The sequence below is a fragment of the Pantherophis guttatus genome, chromosome 18, assembly GCF_059756535.1.
Source record: "Pantherophis guttatus breed Tessera chromosome 18, ASM5975653v1, whole genome shotgun sequence".
Taxonomy (NCBI): Eukaryota; Metazoa; Chordata; class Lepidosauria; order Squamata; family Colubridae; genus Pantherophis; species Pantherophis guttatus.
Genome location: NC_142080.1, coordinates 8,471,232 through 8,487,398, shown reverse-complemented (window position 1 = coordinate 8,487,398; position 16,167 = coordinate 8,471,232). Strand labels below are relative to the sequence as shown.

General features: G+C 48.5%; 1 protein-coding gene across 3 annotated transcripts in view; it reads right to left on the bottom strand.

Annotated features, from left to right (window-relative positions):
* Positions 1 to 4,089: 4,089 nt before the first annotated feature.
* LTBP3 (latent transforming growth factor beta binding protein 3) overlaps positions 4,090 to 16,167 on the bottom strand; it is a 65,508-nt gene continuing 53,430 nt past the window's right edge. For all 3 annotated transcript variants that reach the window (XM_087880969.1, XM_087880967.1, XM_087880968.1), the window contains exons 21-27: positions 15,795 to 15,878; positions 14,054 to 14,182; positions 12,803 to 12,940; positions 10,837 to 10,998; positions 9,673 to 9,750; positions 7,760 to 7,891; positions 4,090 to 4,699 (exon numbers count right to left, since the gene is read on the bottom strand). In XM_087880969.1, the coding sequence (XP_087737095.1) occupies positions 4,554 to 4,699; positions 7,760 to 7,891; positions 9,673 to 9,750; positions 10,837 to 10,998; positions 12,803 to 12,940; positions 14,054 to 14,182; positions 15,795 to 15,878 (869 nt within the window). In that variant the 3' untranslated portion in view covers positions 4,090 to 4,553. The remainder of the gene's footprint in view (positions 4,700 to 7,759; positions 7,892 to 9,672; positions 9,751 to 10,836; positions 10,999 to 12,802; positions 12,941 to 14,053; positions 14,183 to 15,794; positions 15,879 to 16,167) is intronic.

Sequence of the window (16,167 nt, the reverse complement as noted above, 5' to 3'; positions counted from 1 at the left end):
GAGGGACAATGTTGGCTAACTCTTGCAGGCTTCCCAAAAGGAAATTCTACTTTTTGACCTCTCAGGAGTTTAAAGCAAAAGCCCAGATTTAACAGGCTCCGCCTTCTAACAATCATATCCCTTGCATGCTTGTACTTCTAATAATTCATCTCTCTGATTTATGTGGGACCCATGATGATGTCAAGCGGGACGTGCTGTGGAATGTAGTGCTTTAACAATTGTAGTGGCTTGCTTAAAAACCATGATACAAAGTTTGTAAAATGGAGCAAAACTCCCTTTACAACGGGCTTCACCTAGCAATGAAAATTTGGAGCTGAGTTGTGGTTTTAAGTGCTTTGCTTTGTGTGTAGAAGAAATAGTTTTGACCAGAGGTGGGTTTCAGCAGGTTCTGAAGAACCGGTAGCAGAAATTTTGAGTAGTTCAGAGAACCGGTAAATACCACTCCGCATTGGCAACAGGAAAGCTCCATTCAGTTGCCCAGACTCCACCCCGCAAAGGATTGCGTTAAAAGAGGGTGATGATTACAACTAGAATCATGGCCCTACATCACTCAGTATGGGTGTGGCAGGGGAAGGACACTGTGAAATCTCCATTCCCACCCAACTCCAAGGAAACTGCAAAATCCCCATTTCCTCCTGATCAGCTGGGACTCGGGATGCAGAGTGGCCCCGGCGGCATCTATTCTCTGCCTCCCCTGGAGTGGGGTGGGAATGGAGATTTTACAGTGTCCTTCCCCTGCCACACCCACGAAGCCATGCCACGCCACGTCCAAGCCACATCCACAGAATCAGTACTAAAAAAATTTGAAACCCATCACTGGTTTTGACTATATAAAAGTTGTATTTATGTGATGTAGTGAGATGATTCTAGTTATAGTCATCATCCTCTTTTAACATAATCCTTTATGGGGCGGAGTCTGGGCAACTGAATGGAGCTGAGTGTTTACTGGCCGGATGCCTTTCCTGTTACCAATGCTGAGTTTTGTTTACTGGCCAGATGCCCTTCCTGTCACCAATGCGGAGTTTTTCCCCCCCCCAGCAGATATATTCTCAGTGTGCCCAGAGAGAGAAATATCTGCCTCTACCTAGGATCGAACTCGCAGCCCTCCTGACTGTGAGGCCAGAGCTCCACCTCTAGGCCACCGCGCCACTCACGATTCTAGTTGTACTATTTTATGCAAATTCATAAAATTGGATGAACTGAGCAAATCATCAGAATGCGTGATAGGAACCCACAAGTTAAGTTGTCCACAGAGGACCATCACTCTAAAAAATATCAGCACCCCGTAGAATCACAGAGAGGTGGGGTGATGGTTAAATATATATATATTTCAACCTTCCGTCTGCGGGTGAGGCGTCAGAGGTGGCTCGGGAGTTCAAGGCTTCCATGACGGCCATGGACCTGACCCAGTTAGTTCAAGGCCCAACTCACATAGGGGGACACACTCTGGACCTGATTTTCGTCTCTGGTCAGTGGTTGAATGATCTTGGTAGAGGGGACCTAGACATCAAACCCTTGTCATGGATCATTCACTCCTTCACTTAGACTTTCCTACCGCTTTCCCCCGCCGCAGGGAGACGGAACCGATCAAATGGTTCCGTCCCAGGCGCCTGATGGACCCCGAAAGGTTCCTGACGGAGCTTGGGCCGATTCCTGAGACCCTGGCACACGACTCGACTGAAGAGCTGGTGGCCGCCTGGGAGAGTGCGGCCGCCGGAGCTTTGGACCGCGTCGTGCCTTTGCGGCCTCTGACCCGATGCCGATCTCAATTGGCTCCTTGGTTCTCTGAGGAGCTGAGAGAGATGAAGCGTCGGAAAAGACGCCTAGAGAGCATTTGGAGGACTAGTCAATCCAATTCCGACCGGACACAGGTGAGGTCTTATATCAAGACCTACCTAGTGGCGATAAAAGCGGCGAAATCTAACCATTTCTCCGCTCTTATCGCATCTGCAGAGAACCGCCCAGCCGCCCTGTTTAGGGTGACCCACTCCCTTCTTCGGGGGGGGGGGGAGTGCGGGAAGATCCCTTGCAGGGCCGCGCGGAGGATTTTGTGCAATTCCTGCATGATAAAGTCGCTCGGATTCGGGATGGCTTGGAGTCCGATTGGATGAGTCCAGGGGAGGAGACAAGGGCAGGTCTTGAGAATATTATCTGGGAGGAGTTTGATCCTGTGGCTCCCGAGGATGTGGACAGGGTTCTGGGTAGGATTGGTGCCGCCACGTGTTTATTGGACCCGTGTCCCTCCTGGTTGGTACTGGCCTCCCGGGAGGTTACACGAGGCTGGCTCCAGGGGATTATAACTGCTTCTCTGAGTGAGGGTGCCTTTCCCGCCGCCTTGAAAGAGGCGGTGGTGAGGCCCCTCCTCAAGAAGCCTTCCCTGGACCCGGCTGAATTAGCTAACTACCGTCCGGTCTCCAACCTTTGTTTTGTGGCGAAGGTTGTTGAGAGCGTGGTGGCACGAGAACTACCCCAATATTTGGATGAAGTTGTCTATCTGGATCCGTGCCAATCGGGCTTCAGGCGGGGGCACAGCACAGAAACGGCATTGGTCGCGTTGGTGGATGATCTCTGGAAGGCCCGGGACAGGGGTTGCTCCTCTGTCCTAGTCCTATTAGACCTCTCAGCGGCTTTTGATACCATCGACCATGGTATCATGCTGCAGCGGTTGAGAGGGTTAGGAATAGGGGGCACCGTTCTGCGGTGGTTCTCCTCCTTCCTCTCCAACCGCTCGCAGTTCGTGTTGGCAGGGGGGCAGAGGTCGACCTCGAGGCGTCTCGCATGGGGAGTGCCACAAGGGTCGGTCCTCTCGCCCCTCCTGTTCAACATTTATGTGAAGCCGCTGGGTGAGATCATCCGTGGTTTTGGGGTGAAGTGTCACCTGTACGCTGATGATACTCAGCTGTACATCTCCACCCCAGACCACCCCAACGATGCCCTTGATGTGATGTCTCGCTGCCTGGAGGCCGTGCGGGTCTGGATGGGGAGGAAGAGGCTCAGACTCAACCCTTCCAAGACTGAGTGGCTGTGGCTGCCGGCGTCCCGATATAGTCAGCAGGTGCCATCGCTGACTATTGGGGGTGAATCTTTGCCCCCCACGGAGAGGGCTCGCAATCTGGGTGTCCTCCTGGACGCATGGCTGTCTTTAGAAGAGCACATGACGGCTGTGGCCAGGGGGGCCTTTTATCAGGTTCGCCTGATCCGCCAGTTGCAGCCCTTTCTGGACCGGGACGCCTTGCGCACGATCACTCATGCCCTTGTCACCTCCCGGCTGGACTATTGTAAAGCTCTCTACATGGGGCTCCCCTTGAAGAGCACTCGGAGGCTCCAACTGGTCCAGAATGCGGCCGCGCGGGTGGTTATGGGCGCAACTCGTTGTGCCCGTGACACCCCTCCTGCGCGAGCTGCACTGGCTCCCAGTGGTCTTCCGAGTGCGATTCAAGGTGCTGGTTACCACCTTTAAAGCGCTCCATGGCATAGGACCCAGGTACCTTTGAGACCGACTTCTGCCACCAATAGCCTCCCACCGGCCAGTTCGCTCCCACAGAGAGGGTCTCCTCAGGGTGCCATCGGCCAAGTTATGTCAGCCAGCGACACCCAGGGGGAGGGCCTTCTCTGTGGGAGCCCCAGCCCTGTGGAATGAAGTGCCCCCGGAAATACGCAAGATCTCCAACCTCCGGGTGTTTCGTTGCACATTGAAGACCCTGTTGTTCTGCCAGGCCGGACTATCAACATAATGATTTTAAATTGGGGTATTTTAAATTTTTGGGGTTTTAAACCGGCCAAATCTATTTAATTATTTTAAATTTTAATCATTGTTGTGTCTTGTGTTTTTAAATTGGCTGTATACCGCCCTGAGTCCTTCGGGAGAAGGGCGGTATAGAAATAAAATTATTATTATTATTATTATTATTATTATTATTATTATTATTATTATTATTATTATTATTATTATTATTATTATTATTATATATTTGGGGTAAACATGCTTTTTGCCTGAATATGTTAAAACGCCCCATGTTGTAATCAAAACTTTCCTTTATCCCGCTGCCGAGGGCAAATTAGACACCGTCAATCTGTACGGCAATTTCCCATTTTTAATGAGCAGATTAATTTTGAAATTCCCGTCTTTTATTTCTCCTTCCACCAATGTCTTACTATGTACAAAAGGAAAATTTCTTTTATTATTATTTCTGAATCCTATAGAAACAAGTGCAAACCGTTTTTCTTTTTAAAAAAAAAACAAAAACAAAACCCTAAGAATCCAGCGGGTTAAAAAAGAACAGAAAACGCGAATAGGTATAAAATTCTACAGCAAAATCAATGCCCCTCTTAGTAGCTGGTACAACTTTTTTTTTTAAAAAGGTCCATATAATAAAGTGAGAACCGTCTTGGTGAATTTAGACAAAGTCTCTTTCAAACCAGGATCCAGTTTCCGACGGTGGACCGCGAGGAGAAGCTCACCGCGGCCGGGGGTGGGGATGTGTGTGTGTGTGTGGCATTCGTGGATGGCCACGTCCCCCCCCGTCTTTCCATGCTGTGGTCGGTACGACACGCTATCGTTGAGGAATGCAGATTCCGCGCGGCCAGGACCGCGAGTAGCCGGATTTGCAGGTGCAGAAGTAGGAGCCGCTGGTATTCACACAACGTTCGGTTTTACAGAGCCGTCCTCGTTGATTTAGCTCCTGGCACTCGTCGATATCTATAAAGGAAGGAAGAGATGACGGAGTGGACAAGGGGGGGCTCCTTCCGTTTTCCGCCTCAGTTGTGATTGTAAGTTTTTTCTTTTTATAAAAAGTTTTTTTTATTAATAATACAAATTAAAAACATTGGACATGGTGTGACGTCTCCGGTTTACACATTTTCATCACGTTTTACCTTGCAATCGATACAATTCCTTATCTCTATACCTTAAACACTCAGAGTCATTTGGACCTGTTTCCCACAGAAAAGAAAACACCGGGAGCCACAAAAACCTTCCCATGCCTGACTATTTCTTCAGTGGCCACAAAATTAGCATATGTAGTTGAATTAAACGTTCTGTTTTCTTCTGAAACTTTTCTTTTTTTGGATTTATCTATGGTTGGCCTACCGAGGGTTGAAAAGCTCAATAAATCGCGTGCTGGCGGGTGTCACACATTGTTGGTTGTGATGCGTATTTTGAGTGACAGGGAGCCACAGCAGAGGGTGAAAGAGCCACATGCGGCTCCAGAGCCACAGGTTGCTGACCCCTGCTCTATACAAATCTACACTATTTATCACAATTCAATTCACATTCAGATTCTTTCATCTCTGAGGGTTACATCAATCCCAAGTTTGTTCTTATCTATTATTATTATTATTATTGGTTAATCTCTAGTGAGATTCACAGCCTTTGAGGCTGGTTAATAGCTCAGCAGCTCGAGTCCTAACCAAGGACCTAGGAACTGTTAAAGTATCGTCGGAGGATGTAAGCTGTTCTGACTAAGGTGGTTTTTTGTAGAGTCAAAATGTTCAAGTCTGGTAAATTTAGAATTTCTAAATAGCGGGGTAGCCCTTTGGGTATTGCTCCGAGGGCTCCAATTACAATCGGGACAACACACGATTTCTTTTTCCCACAGTCGCTCAACTTCAATTTGCAAGTCCCGGTACTTTGTGATTTTTTCTTGCTGCTTATCTTCAATTCGTGCATTGCACGGATATTACAATGTCAATGAACCATACTTTTTTCTTTTCAACTATTGTTATGTCAGGTGTGTTGTGGACCAAGTGCCTGTCAGTCTGAATCCTAAAGTCCCACAAGATCCTGAGTTTCTCATTCTCTAAAACTTTCTCAACCTGAAGTTCCCAGTGGTTTTTGCTGTACTCAAATCCAAACTTCTGGCACAATTTCCAGTGAATGATCTTAGCAACACGGTCATGGCGTTGTAGGGAGTCAGTTTGTGAAATTTTGCTGCACCCACTGATCAGGTGGTCGACTGTCTCATCTTTCTCATTGCAGAGGCGGCATTTGCTGTTGGTGGTAACATGTTGAATTTTTGCCTTCATGCAGTTTGTGGCTAGGGCTTGTTCTTGAGCTGCCAAAATAAAGCTTTCTGTTTCTTTTTTCAGTACTCCTGATCTTAACCAGTTCCAAGTTAGTTTCTGGTCAGCTTTGCCTTCAATACTTTTCAGGTATTGGCCATGCAGAGCTTTGTGTTTCCAATTTTCAGCTCGCTGCTCAATTACTTCTTTCTTATATTCTGCTTTTGTTTTAGTTGTCTTTAAAAGGCCTCCTTTATTTACTTCCTTAATCATTGGTACTTCACTTTTCTGGATGTAATCATTCAAGCTGCGTTTTTCTTCTTCCACAGTCTGCTTTACTTGTATTTACTTATATTATTATTAAGACTTCTATACCGCTTCATAGTGCTTTACAGCCCTCTCTAAGCGGTTTGCAAAGTTAGCATATAGCATATTGCATATTAGCATATTGCATTAGCATTAGCATATTGCCCCCAAAAATCTGGGTCCTCATTTTACCCACCTCAGAAGGATGGAAGGCTGAGTCAACCTTGAGCCGGTGAGATTTGATCTGCTGAACTAGCAGTCAGCTGAAGTAGCTGCAGTACTGCACTCTAACCACTGCGCCACCTCAGCTCTATCACAGAAAACTAACATAAAAGCTTCTAAACATTCAACTCATCAATAATCCTTTATCCCAGCATTCCTCCCCCTGCCCAGCCAATAATAAAATTTGTTCCAGATTTCATAACACTCTGTTTCATTCTTACCTTTAAGTTCCAGAGTCAACCTGTCCATTTCCGCACAAGTTAATATTTTAGCTAATACTTCGTCTTCTACGGGGTTCTCTTTATTTTTCCATTTTTGTGAAAAAGCTAATCTTGCTGCTGTTAGAATATGTAACATTAGATATATTGTACCCTTGTTGTAATTGCCCTTTATGATGCCCAGTAAAAAGAATTCCGATTTTGGTTCTACATTTTGCATTAATATCTCTTCTAGCCATTGTTTTATCTGGTGCCAAAATTTTGTAGCTTTTGGGCATTCCCACCACATGTGATAAAAAGTGCCTGGCACTGCCTCGCGCTTCCAACACATCGATGAATATTTTTTGCTTATTTTTGCTAGTCTTGTCGGTGGGAGATGCCACCTATAGAACATCTTGTATACATTTTCCTTATACGTACCCTGTTTTTCCCCAAAATAAGACATCCCCTGATAATAAGCCCAATCGGGCTTTTGAGCGCATGGAAATAAGGCCAAGCACTTATTTCAGGGTTCAAAAAAATATAAAACAGGGTCTTATTTTTGGGGAAACACAGTAGTAGCTAGAGTAATTTTTATATTTCTTTCCCATAGATCCTGCCTATTATCTAAGTCAATGCTATGGCCAAAATGTTTACTCCAAATTAACATAGTTTCTTTTACTTGTTCTTCTAACATATCCTATTCCAGTAAATAATGATATATTTTCCTTATCGCCTTCTCCTCTGTTCTTTATAGAATTTTATCTAATTCTGTTAACTCTGTTTTTTATGCCCCAAAATTATGGCAAGAAGAATGGGGCAGTTGTGATTGTAAGTTGATGAGTCCATGACTAGAATGGTCACTAAGGGTTGAGCTTGTTTGCTTGCTGGCATCCTAAAATAGACTGCGCTGAATCCAGAGGCTCCACCTAGTTCTGAGAGCGTGAAATTAGCTACTTGCTGCAACAGGGGTTCCTCTGGCAGAGAATATCAGGGCAGCGCAGGAGCGGGGAAGCCCCCCACCCACCCCTTACCTAGGCAGCGGGTGCGAGTGCCGTCCAGCTGGAAGCCTGTGGGACATTCGCACACAGAACCCTGCTGGGTGCGGACGCAGCGCCCGTTCAGGCAGCGGCATTCGTCCGAATCCTCTTCTGAACTGTCGGCCTCTGTAGCCAAAAGAAACAGATGTGATAAAAAGGCCCAAACATCTGGAAAAGGGACCCTGGGTAATTTCCTGCACACACCCAGCCCGATTCCTGAATCCAGAGCAGGACAAGCACACTTCCTCCTGTCAGTTCAGCCAGCAAAAATAGAAAAAGACCAGAAATGTTATTTAATAAACATCGGCAAACACAGGAAACGGTTATAGGTGGTCCTCGAGTTAAGACCACTCGCTTAGTGACTGGTCGAAGTTATGATGGACCTCCCCAAAGCTACTTAGGATTCTGGAGTTAGGATGACTGCACAAACAGCTGCAATGCCAGGGCCACATTTCAGGTGCTTGGAAAATGGCCCACTTTATGGCAAGTTGATGGGACCTCGGTTTATGACACTTTTTGCTAGTTTTCAACATAAGAGGGGGAGGGAGGGAGGGAGGGAGGAAGGGAGGGTGAGGAAGGAAGGAGGGAGGGATGGATGGACGGAAGGAAGAAAGGAAGGATGGATGGAAGGAAGGAAGGAAGGAAGGAAGGAAGGAAGGAAGGAAGGAAGGGGAGTTTGAAGGAAAGAAGGTAGGGAAGGGGGAGAAGTATTAAGAGAAGTATTAAAAGAAGGAAGGAAGGATTAAGAGATCAAAGGAAGGAAGAGAGGGAGGTGGGAGAAAGGAGGGAAGGAAGGAGGGAAGGGAGGAAGAGAGGATGGAAAAGAAGGGAGAGGAGGGAGGAAGGAAGGACTGAAAGATGGAAGGAAGGAAGGAAGGAAGGAAGGAAGGAAGGAAGGAAGGAAGGAAGGAAAGAAGGAAGGAAGGGGAGTTTGAAGGAAAGAAGGGAGAGGGAGGAAGGATTGAGGGATGGATGGATGGACAGATGGGAGGGAGGAAGGAAGGAAAGGAAGGATTAAGAGATCAAAGGAAGGAAGAAAGGGAGGTTGGAGAAAGGATGGAAGGAGGGATGGAAGGAAGGAAGGGAGGGAGAGGATGGAAAAGGAGGGAGGGAGGAAGGAAGGAAGGACTGAAAGATGGAAGGAAGGAAGGAAGGAAGGAAGGGGAGTTTGAAGGAAAAAAGGTAGGGAGAAGGAGGGAGGAAGGTTTGAGGGATGGATGAAAGGATAAGAGGGAGGGAGAGAGGATTGAAAAGAAGAGAGAAGGAGGAAGGAAGGATTAAGAGATCAAAGGAAGAAAGGGAGGTGGGAGGATTAAGAGATTGATGGAAGGAGGGAAGAGAGGGAGGAAGGAAAAGAAGAGAGAAGGAGGAAGGGAGGAGTATGGATAGGTGGACAGATAGACTTATGTGACTTAGCATATTCATAATCCCCATCTCCTAACAATGGACACATTTCCACCTCCCTCTTCCTGCTCTGGAGTCCTTTTGGTCCATCATCGGTGGCTATGCAGCTGCCATCCCAGCCCTGGGTGTGTGTGTGTGTGTGTGTGTGTGTGTGTGTGTGTGTCCCACCCCTGGCAGTTCCAGGGAAAGCCCCCTGTCAGGCCATGTTTAGAACATCAGAAGAGACACTTAGCTCAGGCTAAAGGCCCCTGCGGAGCCCTCCTAGAGAGCTAAATCCCCCGAGGAGCCCTGAGTGGTACTCTTTCCCCCGATATCTCCCAGACACTGGACGGAAGGGGCAAAAATCCTAGAAGGAAAACCCAGCAAGCATTATCGGCAAACTGCCCTGCAGAGCTTTGCCCAATCGAGGCTCTTGGGCATCCCTCCTCCGTCTTGTGGCAGGGAGTTCCGCCGTCAATGACATTAGCGATGCAGGTGAGCTCTGCTTCCCCACTTCGGCTCACCTTTATGCACCTCCCCGAACGGGGTACTGAAGTCCCAGAAAGAATTGCTTTCGCTTGGAGCAGATTGGCAGTTGGAACCTGGGTGGGGAAGAGAGAAATGGTCACCATCCTGTCCCCAGAGGTTACCCTTCCGGAAACGGGCAGAAGCCCCGAGCTGGCACAGAAGCAGAAGAGCCCTTTTGTGAGGGCGCCCACAAGATCTATTTATTTTTATTCCACCTTTTATTATTATTTTTAATAAAAAATTCAGGGTGCTGAATATATTTATAACTCCTTCTTCCTCCTATTTCCCCCCTCCCCACAACAACAACAACCCTGTGAGGTGGGTAGGGCTGAGAAAGGGACTGGCCCAAAGTCACTCAGCCGGCTTTCAGGCATAAGGCGGGACTAGAACTCACATTTGCCTGGTGATTGGCCCAAAGTTACCTAGCTGGCTTTCATGGCTAAGGCGGGACTAGAACTCATCTTTGCCTGGTGATTGGCCCAAAGTCACTCTGCCGGCTTTCAGGTGTAAGGAGGGACTAGAACTCACCTTCGCCTGGTGATTGGCCTAAAGTCACTCTGCCGGCTTTCAGGCATAAGGTGGGACTAGAACTCACCTTCACCTGGTGATTGGCCCAAAATTACCCAGCTGGCTTTCATGGTTTATGCGGGACTAGAACTCACCGTCTCCTGGGGATTGGCCTAAAGTCACCCAGCCAGCTTTCATGGCTAAGGTGGGACTAGAACTCACGGAGTCCTGGTTTCTAGTCTGACGTCTTCACCACCAGCTATTTTTCACGTCTAAGGCAGAACTAGAACTCTCCGTCTCCTGGTTTCTAGCCTGGTGCCTTAACCGCTAGAGCAAACTGGCTCAAATGTTCTCAAACACACCCTTCAGGCCCAAAGAAGGATGCTGCAGTTGGAGCTTTCTTGCAAATGTATCTTCCCCGCTTCCAAGTGTGTAAGAAAGGTAAGAGAACTCTGCACATGCTCTAAAGACCCTTCGGTTCCCAAATTTCAATCCTGATTTTTGGAAAAAAGATTTGGCTAGGATTTCAATCTTTCTAATCAGCCCATCTTTGGAGAATTTCCCACGCCTTCGAAGGACCGAACTTTGAAAAACAGAGGTGGCGCCAAAAAGGAAGGGCGAGAGATGCCAGTCTTCCCAGAATGCTCCGTTACCTGGGCTGCGTGGTGGGCAGGCGTGGCACTGGTAACCCCACCCTTTGCCGTGACGGCAGCAGCACTCTTCATATGTCAATTGTTGGCCACCAAACGGTGATGAGCACATTCCGTCTTCCCCCCGGAGTTGCCAGCAGACGTCCCGTCGATCGGTCACTTTGTCTGTAGGGAAGGGATGGAGGGGAGAAGAGAAGAGAAGAGAAATGAGGGAGAGGGACTAGAAATTCAACAGGGTGAGACCTGGGGACCTTTTTGGGCCAGCAGATGACTGTGGCTTTGGTTTGTAGGCAATCCAACTTTTGGAAAAAGAGAAAGAGAAAGAAGAGAAAAGAAGGAAGGGGAGGGGGAGGGAGGGAAGGAGGAAGGAAGGAAGGAGATGGGAATGAGGAGGGAAAGAAGGATGGAAGGTGGATGGAAGGAGGGAGGGAAGGAGGAAGGGAGGGAGGAAGGAAGGAGATGGGAAGGAGAAGGAAGGAGGGAAAGAAGGAAGGAGGGAAAGAAGGAAGGAAGGTGGATGGAAGGGAGGGAGGGAGGATAGGAAGGAGAAGGAAGGAGGGAAAGAAGAGAGGGAGGGAGGAAGGAAGGAAGGAGATGGGAATGAGAAGGAGGGAAAGAAGGAAGGAGGGAAAGAAGGAAGGAAGGTGGATGGAAGGGAGGGAGGGAGGATAGGAATGAGAAGGAAGGAGGGAAAGAAGAGAGGGAGGGAGGGAGGAAGGAAGGAGATGGGAATGAGAAGGAGGGAAAGAAGGAAGGAGGGAAAGAAGGAAGGAGGGAAAGAAGGAAGGAAGGTGGATGGAAGGGAGGGAGGGAGGATAGGAATGAGAAGGAAGGAGGGAAAGAAGAGAGGGAGGGAGGGAGGAAGGAAGGAGATGGGAATGAGAAGGAGGGAAAGAAGGAAGGAGGGAAAGAAGGAAGGAAGGTGGATGGAAGGGAGGGAGGGAGGATAGGAATGAGAAGGAAGGAGGGAAAGAAGAGAGGGAGGGAGGAAGGAAGGAAGGAGATGGGAATGAGAAGGAGGGAAAGAAGGAAGGAGGGAAAGAAGGAAGGAAGGTGGATGGAAGGAGGGAGGGAAGGAGGAGATGGGAATGAGAAGGAAGGAGGGAAAGAAGGGAGGGAGGGAGGGAGGGAGGGAGGAGATGGGAATGAGAAGGAAGGAAGGAAAGAAGGAAGGAAGGTGGATGGAAGGGAGGGAGGGAAGGAGGAGATGGGAATGAGAAGGAAGGAGGGAAAGAAGGGAGGGAGGGAGGGAGGGAGGAAGGAAGGAGATGGGAATGAGAAGGAGGGAAAGAAGGAAGGAGGGAGGGAAAGAAGGAAGGAAGGTGGATGGAAGGAGGCAGAGAAGGAGGGAGGGAGGGAGGAAGGAAGGAAGGAAGGAGATGGGAATGAGAAGGAAGGAGGGAAAGAAGGAAGGAAGGTGGATGGAAGGGAGGGAGGGAAGGAGGAGATGGGAATGAGAAGGAAGGAGGGAAAGAAGGAAGGAAGGTGGATGGAGGAAAGGAGGGAGGGAGGGAGGAAGGAAGGAAGGAGATGGGAATGAGAAGGAAGGAGGGAAAGAAGGAAGGAAGGTGGATGGAAGGGAGGGAGGGAGGAAGGAGATGAGAATGAGAAGGAAGGAGGGAAAGAAGAAAGGAAGGTGGATGGAAGGGAAGGAGGGAGGGAGGGAGGAAGGAAGGAGATGGGAATGAGAAGGAGGGAAAGAAGGAAGGAGGGAAAGAAGGAAGGAGAGAAAGAAGGAAGGAGGGAAAGAAGGAAGGAAGGGAGGGAGGAAGGAAAGAGATTGGAATGAGAAGGAGGGAAAGAAGGAAAGAAGGAAGGAGATGGGAATGAGAAGGAGGGAAAAATGGAAGGAAGGTGACAGAAAAAAAGGAAGGAAAAAAATACCGAAATACTGAGTGGGGAATTCTGGGAGTTGAAGTCTGCCCCTCTTAAAGTGTCTTGTGGTTGAGAAGCCCTCGCAAGCGCTCACCAATTTTGCTGGTCGGAACGCATTTCTTCTGGGCCGGATCGTACGTGGTGGAGGCCGGGCAGGCACAGCGGAAGCTGCCCCGAGTGTTTTCGCAGCGTCCGTTCACACAATTGGACTCGTCCAAACACTCATCCACATCTAGGATGGGAACAGAAGACTGTGAGTAGGAACTCCCAGCCGGGAATCTCCAGATTGACAGAAGAGAAAAAGCCTGGGATCCCGACTGGCTAATTCCCAAGGCCTCAAATTAGAATTACACTATCTTTCTCCTTTAGACTTTCAGGTAATCCTCGGCTTACAACCATTCATTTAGTGACCCTTCGGAGTTACAACGGCACTGGAAAATGTGAATGACGACCAGTTTTCACACTTAACGACCATCACAACTTTCTCAGGCAACAGCATTAAGAGTTGTTAACCTAATTTTGCGAAGCTTCTTCTCCGGTAACATTGTACTGCAAACTAGGGCATGCAAAACCTTTGCTAGACCAATTCTCGAATACAGCTCGTCTGCCTGGAAGCCACACTGTATATCGGACATGAATACAATTGAGCGTGTCCAGAAATATTTCACACGAAGAGTCCTCCACTCCTCTGCTTGCAACAAAATACCTTAGGCCACCAGGTTTGAAATGTTGGGCTTGGACAACCTATAACTACGCCGCCTTCGGTCCGACTTAAGCGTAGCGCACAAAATTATCTGCGACAACGTCCTACCTGTCAATGACTACTTCAGCTTCAACCGCAATAATACGTGGGCACACAATAGATACAAACTCAAGGGAAACCGCTCCAAACTCAATTGCATGAAATACGACTTCAGCAACAGAGTGGTCAAGGCCTGGAATGCACTACCTGACTCTGTGGTCTCTTCCCCCAAACCCCCAAAACTTTAACCTTAGACTGTCTACTGTTGACTTCACCCCATTCCTAAGAGGTCTGTAAGGGGGCGTGCATAAGCGCACCAGCGTGCCCACCGTCCCTGTCCTACTGTCCCCATTTATCCGTATCCATTTCCTGTGTTCATAATCATGTTTATACTTATACCTGTTATCTTGTACATGCTTGACAAATAAATAAAATAAAAATAAGGTGGCTCACATGCATTCCTCAGCATGCTCGCTCCTTGGGTATTTACCAATCCTCTCCCCCTCCCGTTTCTGAATGGTAAGTCAGCTCTGGCGGCCTGACTCTTCCTCTGTTGCTACTCAGAGGTCAAAATTACTCCCCGTGCTGGGCTTCCCTTCCTACCGACACACTCCAAGAGGTTGGCGTCGTAGTAGAAGCCCTGCTTGCAGTAACATTCGTAGCCCGGCTGGGTGTTCACACATTTCCCTTCCTTGCAGATCTCTTCGCCAAACAGGGAGCACTCATCGATGTCTGGAGAGGGGAAGGAGGAAGAAAGATGGAAGGCAGGGGAGGAAGAGAAAGAAAGGAACAAAGGAGAGGTGATGGAGGAGGAGGAGCAGGGACAAAGAGGAGGAGAAGGAGGAAGAAAGAGAAAAAGATGGAAGGCAGGAGAGGAAGAGAAAGAAAGGAACGAGGGAGAGGTGATGGAGGAGAAGGAGCAGGGACAAAGAGGAGGAGAAGGAGGAAGGAAGAGGACGAGATGGAAGGCAGGAGAGGAAGAGAAAGAAAGGAACGAAGGAGAGGTGATGGAGGAGGAGGAGCAGGGACAAAGAGGAAGAGAAGGAGAAAACGAAGAAGAGAATGAAAGAGATGAAGGTGGAAGAGGAGGAAGAAGAAATGAAAAGACGGAAAACAGGAAGAGGAGAGGGAAAAGAAGAAAGAGATGAAGATGAAGGAGGAGCAGGAAGAGGAGGACAAAGAGGAGAAGGAAAGAGGAGGAAAAGGAGGAAAAGGAGAAAGGAAAGAAAAGAATATGAAGGTGGAGAAGGAAAAAGACAAAGAGATGGAAAACCAGAAAAGAGAAGACAAAGACAAAGGTGGAGAAGGAAGAAGAAGAAAGATGAAGAGATGGGAAACAAGAAGGGAGAGGAGATGGAGGAGGAAAAACAGAAGGAAAGGAAGAAGAGAAGAAAAAAAATGATGCCAGAGGCAAAAAGGAAGAATGGAAGGAGAAGGAAGAGGAGTAGAAGGAGAAAGAGATGGAAGGAGAAAAAAAAGGCCATTCAACAAAACTCCACATTACCAAAATGGCACAGGGGGTCGCATGGACACCCCGAGATGTAACCATCCCCTCATCCTGCTTTGAGGGCCACGCCGAGAAGACCTCAAGACCCACAGCCGCCCCCCTTTGTCCAGCTTCAGAGGAGGAGGGGGGGGAGACTGGTCAAGAGGACAATTCGCCCTCCCAGGCCCTGTGTTGTGGCCCGCCGGCGGCCAGCAGAGCTGGCCGCAGAGTCGGACAGTTAGGAGGTTGGGGAGGAATGTGGGCCAGTCCTGGAGGGGCTGGGGAAAGCTCGGACGAGGGCTCTGAGTCGGAGGCAGAGAGGGAGCCAGACAGCAGTGAGGCAGAGGAACAGCTGGAGCCCGTTCCCAGTGTGTGCATGCGCAGAGCTGCCAGAAGACAAGAACAACTAAGAAAGCAGGGTCGACTCGGGAGTAAAGCCACACCTTAGAGGTGATTGGCCCCTCCCATAGGAAACAAAAGAGGAGCGAACGGGGAGTGGGCTTTTGCAGAAAACAATTTGTTCATTCCGTGACTCTGTGCCAAGTTTGGCCTTGTACTGCGGTTGGAAACAAGTTACATGGCAGCTTTCCAAGCGAGATAAGGTTGGTGTTGAGAAATATTCCTTTGAAAAACTGCTTGGACAAACCTTTCTGACTGTGAATGAACGTAATTCACAGTCGTGTAAATAAAAAGAGGTTTTGACAGTAATTCCTGCCTCCTGCTTGTTAAGGGGGCCTAGGTCAGAATATCCTGTGCCGGAGAGAGATGCTGCTGTGACACCCTCTCTCTGCTCCCATCAAGGCCACCTCAAAAGGCCTCCACCCTCCGTATTTCAGGACCGAGCACCCCAAAACTCACCTCGATGCGTTGGAATGCCATAGTTCAGGATGCTCTCATCCAGGATGAACCCTTTTCCGTCTGGGCACAAAGTGTGGAACTCAACTGGTCCAGGGAAGGAAGAAGAGACAGGTGAAACTCAAATCATGATTCTGGAATAGTATATAGCAGAGGTCTTCAAACTTGGCAGCTTTCACACTTGTGGACTTCAACTCCCAGAATTCTCCAGCCAGCATAGCATAGCTGGCTGGAGAATTCTGGGAGTTGAAGTCCACAAGTCTGAAAGCTGCCAAGTTTGAAGACCTCTGCTATATAGGCATTCCTGCTTGAGCAGGGGGTTGGACTAGAAGACCTCCAGGGTCCCCTCCCAGCTCTACTCTGATTGATAACCACT